Below are 23851 nucleotides of genomic sequence, written 5' to 3' on the forward strand. Positions count from 1 at the left end.
TAGCTTGTTCCAAGTAGGTGCTTTAGACCACTGAGCCATCTCTCCAGCCCATGGGCCTCTAATTTTTAAAATAGGATTTCACCACGTTCCTCAGACAGGATTCAAAGTAGTGATCCCAGATTTCTGGGCTTGTAAGTGTGCACCACCACCTGGCTATTGCCTGACATTTCTTTTTTTTAATTAATGGTCAGCTCAGCCCACCCTGGGGGTGGGGCTGACATGGCATGTGGTGCTGGGGATCAAACCAAGGTCCCTGCATGCTTGCCTAAGCAGGTGCTTTAGACCACTGAGCTATCTTGCCAGCCTGCCTGACATTTCTTGATATGGAAAATTTTTTTTTTTTTTTTGACTCAGCCTGCCTTAAGGGCTGGTCTGGTAAGGCAGGTGGAGGTCAAACCGCAGTATCCTGTGCCTGACTGTATTTGCATGAGCAGGCGCTTAAAGAATTGAGCTAACTGGCAGGCCCCCTGCCTGACATTTCTTCACTGACCACGTCTTAAGTTTCATCCCATTTTTCTTCTTTTTCTTTCTCTTTCCTCCTTCCTTCTACTCACATCTATCCATTTATGCATCCATTCTGAGAATTAAGCCTAAGACCCTGTATATGCTAGGGAGGTGCTTTACTCAATTATATCCCCAGCTTCCTAACTGTTTCTCGCCAACATTTTTTTTCTTCAACATTTATTTTGTTTTTTCCCCTTTAATATGATCTGTAGGATCAGTTCCTAGGATCTCAGTACTGATTCCCTCGGTTAAACCCCAAGTTCCAAAACAAACAAAATAATGACTTGTTAATATAAAGTTGAATCCCCGGTTCTGCCATAAATAAATAAATAAATAAATAAATAATGCAGAGAGGACAGATTTTAAAGGGCTGGGGAGATAGCTCAGTAGAATAAGCACCTGTCTGGCAAGTGCAGGGTCCTTAGTTCAATCTCTAGTACTGCAAAAAAACAAAAACAAAAACAAAAAACACCAAAAAAACACAACAAGCTAAAATAAAATTTGGGGCTATCTTTATATTAATATTTTATTTTATTTTTTAGATAAGGTCTTGCTATGTAGCCCAGGTTGGCCTCAAACTCATGGCAATCCTTCTGCCTCAGCCTCCTGAGTGCCAGGATTATTGCCACATACCAGCATACCTGGCAATTTTATATTAATTTGTGAAGTCCATCTCTAGAATTAGTCTCTTTTAAAAAATCTATTAATCTGTACAGCAATTAACCACTAAGAATATATGCAGTGTATTATTTGTTGAAACTGTACTTACAATTTGATTTGAAACTGTCTCATTGCTGTTTATCAATAAAACTTTGAAAAAAAATCTATTAATCTATATCACAGGAAAAGCAATTATAACATAGCATTTCAAATCAGGGAATTGGCTGGATGTGGTGGTACAAATCTAAGATCCCAGCAACTTGGGGGGCTAATGCAGGAGGATCACTGCAAGTTCAAGGCTGGCCTGAACTACATAGCAAACCCCTATCTCCAAAAGATAAAACAAAACAGAAAAACAAAGGAATTCGTATTAATCAAATCAATTTCTCAAAAAGCAAAAAAAAAAAAAAAAAAAAAGTTCATGACACAAGAGTTTCAGTCAGGATTAAAACTTTAATATATAAACCTGGTTGAAATTAGGTTGTATATCCTCAGAAAAAGCAAACAGGCTTTAGGTCAGTCTTTTTCCAAAGGGAATAAAATAAGCTGACAAGTTTATCTTTTTATTTATTTTTTGTACCGGTGATCAAAGTCAGGACCCTGCACTTGCCAGGTAGAAACTTATGTTGCTGAGCTAAAACTCTGGCCCCTTGTGAATATCTGTTAAGTGAATGGTATTGGGAGCATCACAGAAGAGCTACGTACCACAGTCACTGACCTTCAGGATGCCTTTATAGGAAGATATTGCTGGTGTACGGGAGTCTTTAGTTCTCATCTGATTGGGTATCTTTAAGGTTTTGATCACTGCACAAGCTAACAATGTAATTTATTAAAACTTTTGGGGGCTTGAGGGTTAGCTCAGTTGTTTAAGCACCTGCTGGGGCAAACCCAGTCAGGCGTGGGGGACCTTGGCTTGATCCCCAGCTCCACATGCCACACCAGCTCCCCACTAAAAAAAAAATCCAAAGGGGAGGGGAACTTTTTTTTTTTTTTTTTAAAACATGGTCTTGCTATGTAGTTCAGGTTCGCCTCAAAAAAACTGAAGACAATCTTCCTGCCTTGGCCTCCCACATAGTGGAATTACAGACCTGTGCCACTATGCCTGACTAGCAATATCATTTGTAACACATGAGCTGTATCAGTTCTGACCTCTGGTGGAACTGGAGAGTAGAAATCAGTTGCATAGACAGCTTGTAATCAAATCTAAATAAAACCTCTGGACAGCAAAAGTGGGTATGAGCCTCAGCAACTCTGCATTTGGTCACACAATGCTGTTTTGAGACAAGGCAATACATCTTAGAGGATAATTTTTTGGCCTTTAGGACTCTCTCATATCTTGCCCTACCTCTTCACCTAGCTTATACTGTTAATACAACTGTAATTATAAATACAGCACGTCCTAGAGTTCTGTGAATTTTAGTAAGTATGAGGAGATTGTAGGAAAACATAGATTTGGAGCCCGTTACTTAAGTGGGATGATGGCCTGGAGACCTCTGAATCTGTGGCTGATATGAGGGCAGTTTTGACCATGGCCATGGCCTTGAGTTTGGCAATATATTGGATGCAAAACATTTAACAATTTTATTGTGTTTATTACACAGAGAATAAAAAACCAAAGAAATTATGAACATTCTGGAGAAACTGGCTATATTTTCTCCAATTCTAACATTTTTAATCATGCTGCCTGTTTCAAGTGCTATTTTCTATTTGTATCAGCTTCATATGCTAAATTTTAGGATTTATTTTGAACAGAATAGCTTGACCTCATCTCCACTTCATCTATACCTGTAAATACTATTCTGCTGTATGTGTCTTTCTACTTGATCATAAATTTAGCATTTTTTCTCATTAGTCTCAATTTCTATGGGTTTAAACCTTTTGTTCTACATAATACATATTGAGTCAGGTCATTATCCTTGTTTTGTAGTTGTCTTTCCTTGTTATGTGGAAAAACAATTTATGGCAGAGTCCTACAAAGAGATTCTGTTGTATCTTTTGTGATAATTGCATTTGAACCCAGGAAGTGCTGAGCTACATCCTTAGTCCTTTTTACTTTTTTACACAGAGATAGAGTCTCATTAAGTTGCTCAGGTTGGTCATAACCTTGAGATCCTCCTGCCTTAACTTCTAGAGTAGCTGCAATTATAGGAATGCACTACCATACCCAGGATGGGGAAAATCCCAGTACCCTCCCCTCAAAAAAGCAGAAAGAAAAGTGTTTTATTAGAAATAGTGAGCTGGAAAAATAGCTCAGTGGACTAAGTGAGTGCTTTGGCAAGTGCAGGGACTAGGGTTTGATCCCTGGTCATGCATGCCACACCGGTGCCAGCCCGGTCCCTGAGGTGTGCTGAGCTGGCAACTGAGTCCGGGTATGGTGCACGTGCCTGTAATCCCAGCGCTGGGAGGCTAAAATCACTACAAGTCCAAGCTCTGTAGTGAGACCCTGTACCAAATACATAAATGAAAAAAGAAAAAGTAACTTTTCTTTGTTATCTGAAATTCTGTATCATCTGTAATTTTTTGTTTTAACACTATTTTGTACTCCCTTTTTAAATTTTTTTTTTTATTTTTGTATTTTAGGACAGGGTCTACAGGGTCTCACTGCGTAAATCAATCTCACAGTGATCATCGTGCTTACAGCCTCCCAAGTGCTGGGATTACAGGCATGTGCCACCACGCCCAGTCTCAATTGTCTCAGTGTGCCTCAGGGGCGGGACCCGCATGGCAGGCCTGGTATGGAACTCCTGACCCCTGCATCTGTCTAAGCAAGCACTTTAATCCGCTGAGCTATTTGGCCGGCCCTGTACTCCCTTTAAAAAACAATAACAACAACAACAACAACAACAAAATTAAGAAATAGATATAGCAACTTTTGCTACCACTCTTAACTTTTGAAAACAGAAAATTAGTCACACATAGCATCAAAGGAATAATTCACTTTCATTTAAAGGAACTCAAAAAAAAGAATGTTTAACTGATTCACATGAATCCATATAATAATGTGTAATCTATTTATTAAAAAATTTTCAGAATAAAACTGAATTACTCATGAGTAAACAATCAATTATGAAAAGGGTTAAAATTCTACCTGATGAAATAATTCCATGTCGATTTCAGCTTCTGATTTCCAAGAGTTTTCATCTGATTGAAATAAAAAGAGACTTACTAAATTTTTTGAACTGTTTTACTCTGTGCATATCTTTATAAAAAAAGTGAAACATAAATAATCTTTATACTATTAAGATGCCTACTTACCAGAAACATTTTCTTGGAAAATAACTTTAGTTCCTTTAAGAAAGTTCTTGCCGATTAAAAACACTTCTTCCTCTCCTTTCACTGAACAACTATGTAAGCTTTTCTTTAAGATCTCTGGTACTCCTGCTGGCTGAGCTGTGGGTATACACAAGCATTTCATAAAAAGAATCAACACTTATTTCTTACCTAAGATTAACTTCTGTTTATATATCCAGGTCTGTGAGTTGTCATACTGACCCTGAATTTAAATTATTTGGCAGTTTAACTTTTATCCTAACAGAGGGTAGAAAAGAAAATCAGAAAAGTCCACATTAATGTTATGTCTAAGATGTTTGACATTCAGACAGATACTGAGGTTAAGCTCAACTGCCTATGTTATAGGGTAATAATATCATTAAGCTTCTCTTCTGGAGGGTTAACAACTTAAGTTTGCAGATCAAAAATTAGAGAAAAAGAAGGGCTGCAAGGACAGCCAACATTTTGGCCCTAACCTTTCAAGGTCAGTGAGGACTCAGGACATAGGAGAACCCGTACTGTTATATCCTGTAACTCATGTCCCAAATTTTCTGATCAAGGAGATTATGGGGCTATAGAAGAAAGTGATCGATGATACAGAATGTACCTAAGGAGAGTCAGATGGAGAGAACACATTCTCTCAGGCTTTCACAGACAGCAAATTGGTCAGGCAATGGCCGTGACTCATCCACATGGCTGACACTGACAAAGGATCTACAAACTGTGGTACAAGATTTCAGGGTAAATCCTGAGGGGATTTGACTAACCTTGTCAAATACAAAAATTACTTTTCTTGTTATACAGGTCTTGCTTTATCTTGGTCTTAACCATCCAATAGAAAAGTATAAAAAGGTATAAAAAGTAAAGCCATATTAATATGCTGAGCTGTAAAAGGCTTAAGTCAACAACTTCTGACATTGCCAGTCCTACAGCTAACGCACTACTTTTATGGACTACTGGACTATATTGGATTATTTTGCTGAATTCACGTACCTACAATATTTAAATGGCAATAGAATACTCTGACAAAAGTAAACAAAAAAGGGGGATACAAATGAAGGACCATTTTGTATCTATATATACAAAATAATTAGTATAGATATACATCTACTTTCTCTTAATTCAATGAGAAGAAAGATTTGTACTAATAGCACTTGGACAGGATATCATGTTTGCATCTTGTACTATGAATAACCACTATAAAGACAACAATATGCAATGTGTTAATTATTGAAACTGCCCTATTAATTGGTTTTGAAACTGCCTCACTGCCATTTGTTATTCAATAAAATAAAAAAAAACTTTATAGATATAGATATGGTTAAATGCCACCTTTGTCCTTATGTAAGTGGTAAAAGGTGTGTTTTGTTTTGTTTTGTTTGTATCAGGGATCAAACTCAGGACCTTGAGCTTGTCAGGCAGGTACTTATGCCACTGAGCTATATGCTTGGGCCATAAGTGGTAAAAGTTTGAAAAAAATGAATTTGGTCTTATTTTATCTTACTAATTTTTAAAAAAGCTTTGGTGGTCACAGGGATCAAATCCAGGGACTTGTATATGCTGGGCAAGTGCTCTACTGCTGCATTACATCCCCAGCCCTTATCTTTGTATTTTTTTAATTACATTTTAAAAAACGGGCTTGTCCCACAGTCCTAATCTTTAAAATGTCAGCTATGCTATACCATTACAAGGTTCCTGAGGTAATGACTGGGAGGTGATGGTACTAATATCTTTAAGAATCTAGACACATAACCCCATAACAAAAGGACACCTAAAATTGAAACAAATCTCCAAAATAATTTGTTCTACCAGGTAGTTTCTATGAACCAGAAACTTTGATGGTAAAACCTAAGATGCATTTGTTTTTCAACTGGAAGGATTAACTACTACTAAAATTCACAAAGATAAGTATTAAGGAGCAAGAAATAATGGGAAACTGTAATTAGTCTATTAATTGCCAGGATTTCCTTAAGAAAATTTAATAGGTATTCAAAGACAACAATATGCAATGTATTAATTATTGTAACCATCCTACTAATCTGTTTTGAAACTGTTTCACTGCTATTTTATCTTTTTCTCATTAAAATGAGTAAAAAAAGATTAATATATCAGGGAGACCACCTGCCCAAAGCCCCCCTCCTGTACTCTCTCGGACAGGAGCTTTCTTTCCCCTAATAAATATATTTTGCTCTTAAAAATAAAAAAAAGAAAAGAAAATTTAAGAGGTATTACATAAGAAAACAGATTCCAAAATCAAGTAGAAAGTACTGGGTTAAGAAAAGCTAAACAAAACAAAACAGAATGAAATAGAAAAAGAAAAGCTAAACAAAAATAAGTCTATAAGCATTTTATGCTCTATACAGAAATATCTAAGAGGTAAGAACAGTATACAGTTTTCTGAAAATATCTGACACCAGAAACATTCTTCCTTACCAATATCTACAGGACTAATTTCCAAAAGACCACTCTCTGGGATTCTAATGTACAATGATGTATTTTAAGCACTCCTTAAAGGTCTTGTTCCCCTATGGTTAACACATTCCTGTTAGCTTGACCCACTGGTGGTACAAACAGATCTAACCATTTATTTTTTAAAATTTATTTATGTATTTATCTATTTATTCGTTTAGGGATGGGAAGTGGTGGTGATATCTCACTGTGTAGTTTTAGCTTTTTTTTTTTTTTTTTGGTATTTAGTACAGGGCCTGCAGGGTCTACAGTGTCTCACTACACAGATTAGACTTGTAGTGATTCTCCTGTTTTCAGTTTCCCAAGCCCTGGGATTACAGGCGCACACCACCACGCCCAGTCTCAATTGCCTTTCAGCAAACCCCAGGGGTGAGGCCCACATGGCAGGTTGAGATCGAACCTCTGACCCCTGCGTCTGCCAAAGCAGGTGCTTTAATCTGCTGAGTTATCTGGCTGACCCATTCAAGCTATTCTTTTTTTTTCTTTCATTGGCAGAACCAGGGTATGCTTGCCAGGGAAGCGCTTATTCCACTGAGCCATCTCCCCCCACTCCCCCCAAGCTATTCTTGAACTCACTCTAGCCCAGGCTGGCCTTGAACTCATGATCCCTTTGTCTCTTGGCCTCCCAAATGCTTGGACTACAGGCACGCATACCATACACAGCTCAGTTTTATTGGTCTTTTTACTAATAAAATTAATAAATAGCCATACAATGGGAATAGTCATGTATGTACCAGCAGTGGTTCAAGCTATCTAGCAGTGAGATATATGAACACATACGGTCCCATCATGAACATGTAAGCACTTTATGTCAAGGCCTATACTACTTGTTTTAACAAACCCCTACCTAACTCATCAATGTCTAAATTACTAAGATTCTTCCATAAACTGAGAAAATCCTTGTTTACATATTTAATAGTGAATTTTATCTTTATAAAAAAGCTAACATGGAAAGCTGTGTTATCACTGCCCCTCTTTCCCCTGACCCCTTCTTAGAGAAAGGATGTCAAGCTTAGCCACGTGGCTTATTAAATGTGAACCAAAGGCTGGCGAATAGTTCAGCGGTCTAAAGCGCCTGCTTAGGCAAGCACTGGGACCATGGTTCCGTCCCTGGCACATGTCGCACCAGACAGCCAAAAAAAAGTGAAATGTGAACTGATGTGATATGCCACACCCAAGCAAAAGCATTAAGAGCCACCATAGTTCTACCACCTCTGTTGTAAACCACTCTTCCTTTATTGATTTCTCTCTCCGTTTTGGCTGTTAATACCAATGTAAACATAATGAAGCATCATTCTGCCTTTACTTACTATACAAACAAGTATCCTATCTCTGTTACATGAAACTGAATGTATATATGTATGTACTGTCTAGAACGCACAGGGTTAATATATGAATGGAATGTGAAAGGCTGTCAGTTGTAAACTGACAATTAAAGATGAAAAATTATATTAATATACTGCATTAAAAAAACGAAATACATAACTTTTCCCTCCATTTTCCAAATACTGTGTGGAAATCCCACCTTACTGATGACTACTAAAACTTTTTTCAGCTCAGCAGTGTGGTATCCCATGCTGGTAATCTCAGCACTTAGGAAACTAAGGCAGGCAGATCACTGAAAGTTCAAGGGGAAAAAAAAAAAAAGAAAGTTCAAGGCCAGCCTGAAATATATATCCAGATCCTGTTTAAAACAGCAACAGACAGAAATAGGTAGGGGTTTTTGGGTTGTTTCTGTCTTTTTCTTTTTTGCGGGGGGGGGGGGGGACCTGGAATTGGATGTTTCTGTCTTTTTTGAGACAGGGTCTCCCTATGCAGTTCACATACTTTGTAGCTTAGGCTGGTTTCAAATTTGCAACAATCCTCCTGCCTCAACCTCCCGAATGCTGGGATTACAGGCATGAGCCACCATACCCAGCCAACTTCCCCCCCTTCATCTCCTTTTCCCTTTTTATGTATGGAAGGGATAAGATGGCTAAATGAGGTACTGAAAGTCTACATTACATTATCCATATTTACATTATAGAAAAAAACACCTGGTCTGTTACTGTTCAAGACAATTTAACTTTTTTTTTTTTTGCAGAACCAGGGATTGAACTCAGGCCCTTGCGCTTGCCAGGGAAGTGTTTATTCCATTGAGCCATCTCCCCAGCCCCAGCAATTTAACTTTTAACTTTTGATTTTAGTACATGTCCTGCTGAAGCAAGGTCAACTTTTAACTTCTAATCTTGTTTCTGTAGAGATAGTCTCACTATGCAGTTCAGACTGACCCTGAATTCACTATATAGCCTAGTTTGGCCTCAAACTCTGTTAATCCTCTTGCCTTGGCCTCCCAAGTGCTGAAATTATAGGTACATACCACCATGCCCAGGGTAACTTCTGATCTTTCAAAAAATGTCCTCTGTACTTAAAAAGTTTAATGGGGAACCAGGGGTATATAGCTCAGTGACACAAGCATCTGCCTAGAAAACACAAGGTCCTGAGTTCAAGTCCTACACCAAATGTCTAATGGTTACTGTTATGGTTTATGTCTCAGGATGTAGAAGTCCTTCCAAAGCCTTGTGTGCTCATAGATGATGACTGGATCACAGTAACATGATACTCATCAGGAGATTAGTTCATGGACAATTTATAGCTAAATATGATACTGGGAGGTAAAGCCCACACAGAAGGTGGGTCACGGGCAGCATGGCCTAAAGGATATCCCCTCCTTCTCCCTTCACTCTCTGGCATGCCATGAGCAACACTCATCTGTGTGTCATGCTGCCATACCGTGAAGCCAGGTAACTACAGAATGAAACTTCTACAAACAATGAGCCCAAACAACGCTTTCCTCCTCTAATGTATGGGTGTCAGGTACTTTGTCCCAACAACAAGTAACTAAGACAGTTATCTAAGAGCACAGACTCCATACAGAACAGAACTACAGTTAGGATTATTTAAAGCATTAACTGTTTTATTTCTGTTTTCAATTTGTAAGCGGACTCCTTCCTTCCCCCAATCCCGGCTGGATTGAATCCAGAACCTTGCACATGCACTACCATGTAAGATAACTCTTGGAAAGTGATTGTACTGCTTGAAAATTATAGTATACACATAAAAACCCGCCACCTTTCTAGTGCTTTTAGATGTTTTTCAGATAGTGGTTTAAAATATAAAGCTGAGAAGTTTTAATGAATACCTGGATACTAAAAAAATATGTAAACAATGTCTCAGTTACTCTTCTCTCGTCACTGGGACACATACCTGACAAGGTTTCAGTCTATACTCAACTGGTTCCAAGGCAGAGTGGCATATGGCAGAGAGCAGCCATTTGTGGTGGCGGCAAAGAGCAACAGAGTAAAAGGAATGGCAGCAACAATGGCAACAGAGAGTGAGTTTGTCTCTCTTATGTTGCATTTAAGCTATCCGCCCCAGGCTGGGTATAGTACTTGCACCTATAATCCCAGCAGCACTCACACCCATGATCCCAGTGGATCATGAGTTAATCTCAAACTCCAAAAGTCCACCTCATGACTTACATGAAGCTTGGGGGGGGGGGGCACCTAAACACAAGCCATAATAAGCAAGTATTTCAACCTGTCAAATAAGTTAGTCTGGGCTAGAGATTTAGCTCAGTGGCACAGCGCATGCTTGGCAACTGCAAAGTCCTGAGTGTGACTCCTGGTACAAAAAAAAAAAAAAAAAGTCTATGAAAATTAAATATTTAGCAGAAAGTTTTATGGTAAAAACTTCTATCACATCAAGGAAGTAATAGCTGCATGTGAAATTCTGAAAGGGACAGTTTCCTTAATGATATTATCCTTTTCCCAAAGTCTTGAGATAGGCAGAAATAAGAGAATTACAAAATTGTTCAATGTGAGCTTAATTGTTCAATGTGAGCTTAATTTAATAAGCATTATGAAATAAAATCTACAATAGAGAAAAACTAAAATTTACAACTGTCCAGTTCATAGCTCACAGTCAAGGAGAATAGGACCCACAGTCCTTTTAGGTCTCTTCATCCTAAGAGGAAGTTTAATTAGCATACGTTTTCATATCAGACATGTTATTTTTCATGCTGGGGAATTCCATTTGGATCTTGTTATATCTTTTTTTTTTAATTTTTTAAAAAAGCATTAGAAACGATGTAACATTCCATTAAACAAAAGTAATATGAATTCAACAATGGTTGCTGAATCACATGATGTTATAGATTTAGCTATTCTTGATACTGCATGCAAATGGAATTATGCAAATATGTGGTCATTTGTGACTGGCTTTTTTGACTTAAGGACAGTCTCAAGAACCATCTTTGTTGTAACACATCAGCACTTGCTTTAATTGTTGAATAGGGTTCTGTTGCTTGTCATGCCATAGTTTTCTTAATCCACTCCTCAGCTGAGAAACACCTAAATTATTTCTAGCTTTCATTTTTGTAAATAATGTTGAAATGACAAACTATTTTTGGGTGGCTGGACTTTTAGTAGAATAAAGACCTTTAAAAGTTTACTCCCCATTCCAAAATCACTGCAGGCTAACGTTGTCAAAATCAATGTTTTCAGAACTTTAGAAATTAACCATTTACAAATGGCTATTCTTTTTCTTTTTTAATGTATTTGGTACAGGGTCTCACTATGCAGCTCAGACCTATAGTGATCCTCTTGTTTTCAGCTTCCCCAGTGCTGGGATTACAGGTGTGCACCACCAAGCCTGGTATCAGCTATTCTTTTTTTTAAATTTTATTTATTTGTGTGTGTGTGTGTGTGTGTGTGTGTGTGTGTGTGTGTGTGTATGTGTGTGTGTGGCCAGCTCAGCCCACCAGGGGGCGGGGCTGGCTGGCATGTGGTGCTGGGGGATTGAACCACGGTCCCTGTGCTTTGCTAAGCTTGTTCTAAGAAGGTGCTTTAGACCACTGAGCCATCTCACCAGCCCAGCTATCCTTCATTTAACAAAATAGTATAAACTTATATATTAAAACCTAAAAACACGTATGCCTATACTATCTGGAGAATTGTATGTCATTGCTTACATATGTCAAGAATATAAAAAGGAATGATTTTCTATTCCCTTAAAAACAAACAAAAAGACAAAGGATCTAACAGCCACTGTTACTCCAACAATTCAAAGCAGATTTTTTTTTTAACCAAACAAAGCACAGCATGACTGCTTATCATTTTTTCCCATTGAACGGAACATAAAGCATCACTTTCCTCTCTTTCCTCTAATGTCTATCACCCTCTTATCCCTTTTCCATTTTCCTCTCATCTCCCATTTTCCTCTAACTCACATTCCAATTCCAACCTTTCCATCTCTCATTTTATTCAAGTATGCAAACATGCAAAAAAAAAAAAAAAAAAAAAAGGTAGCATCATGAGAATAAAACAAACCAAAAACTCACAAGGGAACAAATATATTTTTTACAGTAATTGTTTAAATAAAAAGATTTTTCAGTCCTTTGTTCCACTATTATTTAGGGTTATTCTTTCTCTTCCTCCACATCCCTCAGTCCCTCGAACCTTAAGTCAAACTTCTAGATTCCTAATGGGATCAGGATGAAAATTCAAAGCTTTACTCAATAGTTTTTACTCAAAAGAGAACTTGTCTCATGGTCTAACTTCAATCATGTGCATAATTTTTGTTCCATTTTTTTTCAATAAAGATCTTTCATTGTCTCATGAAAATATCACAGATTGGCTTTATAATTCAAAAGCCTATTTTTGTGGCTGGATAACTCTTGGATCTTAATCATCTGGCTGCTGAACTTTTCAGAAACAAAGATACCATCCAAAATTTTTTGATATTCTTATTTTTGACTGGCGTGGTTTGCTGAACCAAAGCAGCTGAATTTGAAACAAGCTCAGTGTCATTTCCTTTAAGGATTAGTTCATCTTTCTTGGCTTGAGTTACTGAGCAAGCAACACTTTCCCCCATCTGAACCTCATATATGTATTTTTCACCCAAGAACAAGAAACCCATTCTCCTGAATGATGATGCTGATAGGGAAGTGAGGATACACAGACCTCATCTTGTAATGGAAGCCCAGCGTAACACCCTTGGATCATGCAAAAGGTAGCCAGTTCCTGTTTCTCCACCATCTGTCAACATGGAGCCTCTTCTTTTTCTTTCCAAGGAGACTGGGTTCTACATTTGATATGGCTGAAGTCCATCTTTAGCTTTTCTCTGGAGCCCTTTACAACAACTGTGTGACCCTTTAGGGTGATATTGACATTTTCTTGAATGTCGACAGTCTGATTGCTGAGAATGGTCTTCATTCTTGCGGAAGATGTGGTAAAGAGTTTTAGTCCAATCTTTTCTTGGGGGGTACCCCACCCCCGGTAGGTAGGGTACCGGGAACTGAACTTGTAACCTCACGCTTGCCAAGCAGACACTGTGCCGCTGAGCTATATCCCCAGTCTGTTTTAATCTTATCAACTTTTATTCTGCCAAAAGAATCACACTCTTTCAAGTTCACTGATACAAAGGCCTTTCTTTCAGGAACAACGTTCTAAATTCCATTTTGCCGATCTATTTCCAATTGTTTTTAAATCATAACCTAAGGTTTATCATCTCCAGTCCCAATCAGATTTTCTTCTGTTTCCACTATACCCTATTCCCATACCTACTGCAAATATATAGCATCTTTATATACTTTTAATACCACTTAAAGTGCTGACGTTACAGGTGTGCACTACCATGCTTGGCTATAATTTTATATACATATTTAGTATATGAACATAAAGAATATTTTATAATATACTCCCCCAACTTATAAACTTCTTATACTATCATTTCTCCCATTCCAGAGCTTAGCACAATGTTAATCCAGTAAATTAACTATGAAACTGAATGAATATGGTAGTCTGCACCTGTAACCACAGCTATTCAGTTATGAATCTGAAAAATCAGCTCAACATCACATACCAAGAACTAGTCTAAAAATAAAAACAAAACTATGAAGTGTTACCAAAAAAAACACCTCTAATACTCCTTTGGAGATTTTGATTAAGAGTCATACCTTTTCCATTTTTCTCTAGAATCGAGAGCCAGTGGATTTATATTGACTGAATGACCAAATGTAAAATGAAGCACTATTAAGAACACACATTGTTTCTGTGAGCTAAATGTAGCAGTCTCTGATAAGATCAACTGTTACAATGGAGGAACATAAGCTCATATGAACAATTTGTCTGCAAAAGTTGCTGATTCCACAAATAGAAAAGTTTTTAGGATATATTTTGCTTTTAAAAATAGGTCAACTGGGGGCCGGGGAGATAGTTCAGTAGAATAAGCATTTGCCTGGCAAGCACAAGGGCCTGAGTTCAATCCCCAGTTCCACCAAAAAAAAAGGTCAACTGAAGAAAAACACAAAACAATCAAGTTGAAACTAGGAACTTAATGAATAACCACTAAAGTTAACAATGTACAATGTATTAATTATTGAAACTGTGCTAGTAATTGGTTTCAAAACTGTCTCATTGCTATTTATTTCTCAGAATTATTTTTTTAAAAAAACTACAGCACACACAAATGTATAATGATCACCCGTCACGCTGGACAATTCAACAAGCTGGTATTGTTGTTTGTTTTTTTAATATTTATTTATTTTGTGAGTGTGTGGCCAGCTCAGCCCACCAGGGAGCAGGGCTGGCTGGCATGTGGTGCTGGGGGATTGAACCGCGGTCCCTGTGTTTTGCTTAGCTTAGCTTGTTCTAAGTAGGTCCTTTAGACCACTGAGCCATCTCACCAGCCCCAACAAGCTGGTACTGTTACTTCAAAGTGCACTTCATAAGAAGAGGTTGTGTAGTACGAAGGTAACTAAGTTATGTCCTATTAGTCATGTCACTTAGTTGTTTTCATTATAACACTACCACAAAAAAAAAGAAACAAGGAACTTAGTTTCTTTATTTTCTGAAAAAAATGCTTTAAAAGGGAGATACATACAGCAATCTTTAAAACAAAAACCCTTTGGTTTTTTTAAAAATGTATTTGGGGGCAGCCAAATAGCTCAGTGGATTAAAGTGCCTGCAAGCAGGCACAGGGGTCAGGGGTGCAATCCCCAGACCGGCCATGCTGACCCCACCCCTGGGGCATGCTGAGACAGCAACTGAGACTGGGTATGGTGGCACGTGCCTGTAATCTCAGCTCTTGGGAGGCTGTAAAGAGGCAGATCACTACAAGTCTGATCTAGTAGTGAGACTCTGAACACCCTGTAGACTCTTCCCTAAAATATATACATATAAAGTATTTGGTACAGAGCCTCACTGCTCAGCTCAGACTTCGTAGTGATCCTTCTGTTTTCAGCCTCCCCAGCTCTGGGATTATAGGCATGCACCACCATGCCCAAACTCGGTCTCTGGCTTAGCACACCTGGGGATAGGGCTGGTGTGGTATGTAGTGCCAGGGATCAAACCCCAGTCCCTGCACTTGCCTAAGCAGGCACTTACTCAGCTGAGCTATCTCACCGCCCTTGGAAACCAAAATTTGTATAAATCCTAAAAAAGAAACTCAAGGTTGGACATGGTGGCACAATGCCTGTAATCCCAGCACTCAGAAGGCTGAGGTAAGAGGATCATTGCAAGATCAAAACCAATCTGTCGGGGCTGGTAAGATGGCTCAGTGGTCTAAAGCACCTACTTAGAACAAGTTTAGCAAAGCACAGGGACCGCGGTTCAATCCCCCAGCACCACATGCCAGCCAGCCCTGCCCCCTGGTGGGCTGAGCTGGCCACACACACACACACACACACACACAAATAAATAAAAATTAAAAAAAAAAATCTGTCCTACAAAGTGTGCTCAAGGCCACCCTGAACTGCATAGTAAGACTCTGTCTAAAAAGACAAATAAAATAAAATATTCCTCTTTATATTTAGTAGTAGATACCAGCTCAAAACAATGGACAAAACTGGACATGTCAGCATATGCCTGTTATCCCAGTACTCTGGGAGGCTGAGGCAGAAGGAACACAAATTTGAACTCAACCTGGGCAACTTAGTGAGAACTTATTGCAAAATAAAAAATAAACGAGCTAGGTTCATTGTAGAAATCATGGTTCAACCTCCCATATCACACACATATACAAAAAAAACCAACATCCATTTCATCTGCCATGACCCTTCTTGAATAAACAAAATTTAAACTTTCTTCCATTAGAGAGCAGCTGAAATGAATACTTTCTAGTCTATTAAAAACAGTTACTTTTCTCTCTCCTGTTGCTTTTGCTGTCTTCCGTTGCCATGAACTGTTTCCCCCCTGCCATGCTGAAATTTTTACAAACTATAAGATACATAAAACTCCCCCTTTAAAAACAACAAATAGTTGTAATCTGAAGCAAAAAGGTTAATGGAGAACTGTTTTTGTGGGCAGCACTATCAGTGCAATAATAACTAAGGTGGAATAACATCTACTGGGGAATATAAAAATGCTACTATAAGAAGTAAAACTAAAAGTAATACCTTTTTCTAATCTAATCTCTTTTTAATTTTTTAATTTTTTATATTTAGGACAAGGTGTACAGGGTCTCACTGCGTAGATTGTACTCATAGTGATCCACCTATGTTCAGCCTCCCAAGAGCTGGGATTAGTCTCAGTCTCAGCGTGTGGGGGGTGGGGGTTGAAGGTGTGGGGGTGCCACAGCTGGCCTGGGGATCGAACCCCCAGCCCCTGCATCTGCCTAAGCAGGTGCTTTAATCCACTGAGCTATTTGGCTGGCCCTTAGTCTAATTTTTTTTTTTTTTTTTTTTTTTTGGTGGTACTGGGGATTGAACTCAGGCCCTTGCATTGCCAGGCAAGCGCTTATTCTACTGAGCTATCTCCTCAGCCCCTAGTCTAACTCCTAAGCAAAAACAATTATAAGTAGTTTTAAAAACTTAGTATCTTTCATTTTGTTGCCATTTAATCAACCAATCTACAGATCAATGACCAGAATATTTCCTGAAAAGCTATGAGCATAAAACAAAATTAACTTTTATACATACAACAATGAATTTTAAAAGAAATCATATCATTAATCAATTAATAGAGGGCTGGGGAGATAGCTCAGCAGCATAAGCCCCTGCCTGGCAAGTGCAAGGGCCTGAGTTTCATCCTCTGAACAAAAAACTATATATGTGGAAAGAAGCTCAGTTTCTTGCCTGATGATTAAGTTTAATTAATATTATAGAAATTATTTTAAGGTAGTTATACAATGCTTTAAGGAAAAGAATATTTCATATGAAATTCTACGACAACACTAAAAAGAAACTTGAAAACAATATTTGCAAATAATTATTCAACACTTTCTCTTTTTCTAAAGTATAAGGACCATCTCTGTGAACATAATCTTTTCTTCTCTCCCACCTCCTTTTCTCTTTTATGTTTCTTTTTCAAATGTCTCATTGTCACACTGAGTAAACAGATAACCAGGTACAGCTCCTCAGGTTCCTAGACCTCAGCCCTTACTGTGATACCATCTTAATCAAGCAGTCAAATATCTTTTCTTTTTGCAGAACCGAGGATTGAACTTAGGCCTTTGCTGAGCTATCTCCCTGGCCCTAGTCAAATATCTTCTGACAACTCTTTTTATTTTTTAAATATCATGCAATGACAGTTTTAATTTAAATAAACATTTTATTGACTCAAAACCTGTGTACATATTTATAGAATACAGTGCAATAATAATCGGATATATACATATACAATATACAGCAGTGATTAAATTAGGGTAATGAGATATTTCTATTTCCTGAATCATTTCTCTGTGTTGAAAATATTCAAACTGTTCTTTTCTAGTTATTTTGCAATTCCTTTTTTTTAAAAGAAGGTGTTGCCAATGTTTATCTAATCCAGTTCCTCTAAGAGATGGTAAGATAAGTGCCAAATAGTCAATTAAAGGAATTAAAATGCAAGTCCTAAAACTCCATTATAAATGGCTTCTATAAAAGAAAATGGGAAAAACATATTTAATAAAATTTCCTAGTATAAAATGAAAACCTTCTTTCTAAAAAGTCTTAGAAGTGTAAATTACAGAACAGAAATCTCCTACATAAAGGAAACAGTTCTCTAAATAATTTCTCACTGTTAACCATAGTTTTAACCATCCAGAAGCAACAGCTAGGATGAAGTAGACTGTTCAAACTTCATTTCAATGTCTCATTTTAAGCTACGTACAGCCTAGTGACTAAAAGCAGAGGTTTTGTTTGAATCCTGACTCTGCTATTCATCCCTTATGTAGTCTTGATCTCTCTTACATCTCAGTTTCACCATCTGTAGAATGGAACCCAGGTATAGAAACAGTAAGAGTTAAATGATACAGCATTTATGTAGAGTACTTAACAAAATGTCAAGCATACAGCTAGATTTCAAACATGGTAGCTATTATTACTAGCCCCATGTATCTTTCACTGTATATACTGCTGCTTTTATGGTTACCACATGTATTGCAAAAACAGCTTTTCAGGGAGAAATACGCATTTGTAATGTTGACACATATTACCATTAATGATGATAATTAGCAATGATAATTACAAGTGAAAAATTTTTAGGATATCACGTGTTCTACCTCTTTTATATTTTCTACCACCTTTAGCTGAGTATACTCATACTTTGTCAACTAAGAGAAAACAAAAAAAGAAGACATGAACAAATGAACTAATAAAGGAATAGGCAAACCAAGTTGGCAACTATTTTCCAGTCCCTGCTAAAGCTTCATGATCTGAACCAGCAAGTACCACCTGGTTCTGTTCTCCAGAGAGCAGCTATGATCATGCTCAAAGTATTAGATTACACTTCACTAAATTCTAAACTCCATCCTAATAATAAGCAAGGTCATGTCATGAAATCATAACAAATTTAGAAACTAGATACCCCAACTAAAAAAGCTTTATAACTCTAAGCTAGAGTGAGCTCCAAGGCAAGCCTGAACTGCATAGTGAGACCCTGTCTCAAAAAAAGAAAAAAAGCTCTGTAACTCCATAAACCACATATAGATTTTTCAGTCTGTTCCTACCCGAACATGACAGAATGACCATAGAATCTATAAACTTTAAAAAAATAGCCTGTTTCTAAGTACCTATTACATAGAAAGCACTACAAGGAAATACCAATATAAAAGTAAAATTACATAATAATGAAAAATAGAGAAATTCCACTGAGTTCCCCTGAGAGCAGGAAGATTATTTCTAGTACTCTTAAAATTAGGATGCTTATTAAGCTGAGGTATAATAATTCCTGATATGAATGAAAATATGGCTCCCAAAGGATAAAAAATCTGACAAAACTAGGGAACAATTAAGCAATAAAGCATTTATCCAAGGGACAGCATGCTTGAAAGATTCATAGCAACCCAATAGGAAAATGCAACTGAATGGAATAGTAATTCTCTTTGGAAATCAAATGTAAATTCTATTTTTTGGGGGCGGAACCAGGGATTGAACTCAGGCCCTTGCGCTTGCCAGGGAAGCGCTTATTCTACTGAGCCATCTCCCCAGCCCCTCAAATGTAAATTCTAAAAAACCAATGCCAAATAATGTTTCTTTAAACAATATAACAATTTCCCCATGTATTATTTGTAAAACAATACTTATTAGAAAGAAACTACACATATATATGTATATATATATATACACACATACATACATACATATATACATATATATATATATATTCCCCCCCCACCATTTTATGTAGCTGGTACAGGGTCTCACTGTGCAGCTCGGACTTGTAGTGATCCTCCTATTTTCAGCCTTCCCAGAGCTGGGATTACAGGCATGTACCACCATGCCCGGACTCTCATAGGCTCAGCCAGGAGTGGGGCCAACGCAGCATGCAGGACCAGAGATCAAACAAACCCTGGTCCCTGAGCTTACCAAAGTAGGCACTTAGTTGGCTGAGCTATCCTGCTAGCCCCTGAGAAACTACAATTATAGTGAGAAACTTGTAACAATGTGATTGGACTTAAATATAAACTTTTCTATGCCATGGGAAGTGATAAAAAACTTTTTCACTTTCTAACAGTATAGTGTAACACTGTAATTTATAATTAGAACTTCTGGCATGCTATTATTTACAAAGATCTGCTTACTCTACTTTTACATTCTAACACAAAGCACAGTTAGGACCATATCAATTTACCACAGTGCAGTTACTTGGAAAGTATGTTAGCTTTGGACTTTACTTTTGGGAACCATTTAAATTACTTTTAAAATCAGTACATGATAACAGGAAACTATGAAATGCTACATACATTTTAAATTTTATTTCAATTACCTACCTTTAGTTTAGCTCAGAAAATATGAGTACACCTTTTTTTAAGTCCAAAAGATAGGGTCTTGCTATATTGCTTAAGCTGGCTATAAACTCCTGGGCACCAGTGACCCTCTGCCTCACTCAGTCTTCTACCTTGCTGAGACCAAAGGTGCATACCATGGTTTCCAGTTCCTAACTATGGCTTTTAACATATTTTCAAATTTTTCTGGTCATAAGCCTGACTGTATGAAAATCTATAAGAGATATCTGAGAAGATTAACAAGTGGCAAAGAGTCTCCATATACTTAATACCTACATATTTTCTTACTTACTACACAAAATTGGAGAAGAGGGTGTTTGCAAGGTCAAAGTGGAGCCATCTTTCCTTGTGATGTTAACTCGAAAAACCAGTCTGGCTCGAGTGCTTTTCTTCTTGGAACCAGCAATTCCTATTCTGGCTTCAACATCAGCATTCCTCAACTTTAATATCCCTACACAGTCCACCCTAACACAGAAAAAAAAAAAAAATAGCAATTAACATGTTGTTATACAACTATTTCAACAGTCTTAATCAAAAGGTTTTTTTTTTTTTTTTTAATCGTACTTGCTAAACACATCCCTTAAAAATGAGGTATAAGGGCTGGTGGGATGGCTCAGTAGTCTAAAGCACCTACTTAGAGCAGGCTTGGCAGAGCACAGGGACCGTGGTTCAATCCCCCAGCACTACATGCCAGCCAGCCCCGTCCCCAGGTGGGCTGAGCTGGCCACACACACACACACACACACACAAATAAATAAAATAAATTTTAAAAAATATGTAAAAAAAAAAGAGTTTAAAAAATAAAATAAAAGTGAGGTATAAGCCCAGAGAGGTGGTGCATGACTACAGTCCCAGCATTTGGAGACTGAGGCAGGAGGCTCACTAGATGTTTGAGGCCAGCCTTGGCTACACAGTAAGTTCAAGGCCAGCCTAAACTACATAGTAAGACCCTTTCTCAAAAACCTAGAAAATAAAAATAAAACTGAGATGCCCACTCCTTAATATTTTTATTTATTTATTTAAATTTTTTTCCATAATTTTGAGAAATAGTAATGAGACAGTTTCAGATCGAACTGGTAGGACAGTTCCAATAATTAACACATTGCATACTGCCTTCCTAGTGGTTATTTGTTGTACAAGATGCAGACATGATATCCTATTTACAAACACTATTAGAACAAATGCCTCTATTCCTTGAATTAAGAGAGTGTAGCTGTATATTGATCCTAACAATTTAGAATACACAGATACAAGCTGGTCATTCATCTATATCCCTTTTTTTGTTTAGTTCCATCATTTAAATATTATAGGTGTGTGAAATATTTTTATTATAAGTAACTCTCTCTTTTTTTTTTTTTTTTGCGGTACCAGGAGTTGAACTCAGGACCCTGCACTTGCCAGGCAAGTACTTATTCTACTGAGCTACCTCCCCAGCCCTTATAAGTAAGTCTTCCTTTCCTCCTTTACTATATACATTTTTATAATTTATAAAAGTTACAAGTCAAAACAGTAAGTCCTTACCTAATATTTCTCAAAATTTCTCCTTTCCAATTAGCCTCTTTGCCAGCCTATTCAAAATGACTTGCAAAGGGGAACTAAAGACCAAAAAATCAGATCTCTTATATCAATATATTTGCTGCTATCATGATCAATTTTAGGATTAAAATTAGCATCCTTTACAAAAGGCTTAAGGAAAAAATAACTTAAAAAAATTAAATCATTAACACTTTAAGTACTTTTAAACCTGTAAAAAAGTGTTAAAGACCAAAACTACATAGTCTCAAGATGTAATTCTGTTTTATTTTTTCAGACAAGGTCTTGCTATGTGGTAAGCCAGGCTGGAACTATGTAACCCAGCATCGTCTTATACTTGAGGCAATCCTCCTGCCTCAGCCTCCAGAGTGGTGGGTGGGATTACAGGTGTGTACCACCACACTTCAACAGGATGTAATTTTTTTTAATATAGAAAAACAATAAAATCAGATAAATAAGACCAGTAATATACTTTTCACAGATACATGAGACAAGATAACTTGCAGTATCCATTAAAAGTTTCTTTTTTTTTTTGGTTACCAGCTATCAAACTTGGGACCTTGAGCTTGTCAGACAGACAATTATGTCACTAAGCTACATCCCCAGCCCTAAAATAGTTTCTAATGCAAACATTAACAAAGTAGAATTAGAAAAGTAAATCATTAAAAAACAAAAAATTTACAATGGAATATTATGAACTTCAGTAATTTTTTAAAGACCCACCTAGTTAAATTTTTCCTGCTGTCTATCACATTCCTTTAACACAGGGCAAAAGAATTAAATTTAATACACTGTTTATTTCTTTTCTTTTTTTTTTTTGCGGAACCAGGGATTGAACTCAGGCCCTTGCGCTTGCCAGGGAAGCGCTTATTCCACTGAGCCATCTCCCCAGCCCCACACACTGTTTATTTCATAGTAATTAATTTTTTCATTTGTAGTATCTTTATTTCATTTATTTATTTATTTATTTTATTTTGCGGTACCAGGGGCTGAACTCAGGACTTGAGCTTGCCAGGCAAGCTCTTATTCTACTGAGCTATCTCCCCGATCCTCATTTGTAATATTTTTAAATATTTAATGAAACATTCAAAATTTTCTCTTTTACCTTGAGAACTGAAATTTTTCCTGGTTATGACAAAAGTGTAACCTACAATGAAAAATTCTTACAAAGTACTTACGCCAGTGTCATGTTGTTGCTAGGATCAAGGCCAACTTCTATAACAGTAGTGCCTTCAATGTCTACTTCTTTGCAGGGAGTGGTATTTCGTCCAGTTACTCTACAGGCCTGATAAAATCCATGTGGTTTCACTCGACCAGAGTCATTGCCCACAAACACCTGTAACACTACTGGCTCATTATGGCCTTCCAGCTGGAACCAGGTAACATACAGCAGAAACACTAATTACCATTTCAAAGAAATCAACTGCAACATCAAATATTTAAAACAAAACACTATATTTGTAACTGAATTAAAGAAATAATTTAGATCCTCACTAAAAATAGAGATAAGGCATTTTTATAATGGAGAGTTGTCTAAGTTTCTTGAGGGTTTTGTTGTTGTTGTTTGTTTTTTTGTTTTGAGACAGGGTCTGGGTATGTAGTGCAGGCTGGTCTTGAACTTGCTTATGTAGCCCAGGCTGACCTTGAACTCACAGTGGTCCTTCTCCTTAGCCTCCCTGGGATTAAAAACATGTGCCACTATGCCTGGCAAAAAACCTGGTTTTAATTCTGTAGTAATTTTCTTTGATGGTGGTAGGGGGTGTCTTGTATGTAGTCTGGACTGGCCTCAACTCACTATGTAGCCTCAGGCTCGCTTTGAACTTTGCAAGGATCCTCATGCCTCAGCCTTCCAAGTGCTAAGACATGCACCAACATGCCTTGCTTGTGTAGTAATATTTTAAGAAAACTTTCAATGTGAGATAATAAATTCTCATTTAAAATATGTTGTATGAGGGTCAGCCAGATAGCTCGGTGGACTAAAATGCCTACTCAGGCAGAGTGCAGCGACCGGGGATCAATCCCTGGCACGTCCCAGGAGGCACTGAAATGACAAGTGAGACTGGATGCAGTGGCACATGCCTGTAATCCCAGCACTTGGGAAGATGAAAGCAGGAAAATCACTATGAGCCTGATCTACTTAGTGAGACCCCATACTAAATACATACATATA

The 23851-nt window shown here is 37.5% G+C and overlaps 1 protein-coding gene across 7 annotated transcripts in view; it reads right to left on the reverse strand.

Moving 5' to 3' along the window:
• Nfat5 (nuclear factor of activated T cells 5) overlaps nt 1-23851 on the reverse strand; it is a 149435-nt gene that overhangs the window by 38395 nt on the left and 87189 nt on the right. For all 7 annotated transcript variants that reach the window (XM_023709187.1, XM_023709186.1, XM_023709188.1 and 4 more), the window contains 4 exons: nt 22860-23050; nt 20441-20613; nt 4420-4554; nt 4253-4305 (listed from right to left, as the gene is read on the reverse strand). In XM_023709187.1, coding sequence (XP_023564955.1) covers nt 4253-4305; nt 4420-4554; nt 20441-20613; nt 22860-23050 — 552 coding nt within the window. The remainder of the gene's footprint in view (nt 1-4252; nt 4306-4419; nt 4555-20440; nt 20614-22859; nt 23051-23851) is intronic.

The sequence above is a fragment of the Octodon degus genome, unplaced genomic scaffold (assembly GCF_000260255.1).
Source record: "Octodon degus isolate 3935 unplaced genomic scaffold, OctDeg1.0 scaffold00011, whole genome shotgun sequence".
Lineage (NCBI taxonomy): Eukaryota > Metazoa > Chordata > Mammalia > Rodentia > Octodontidae > Octodon > Octodon degus.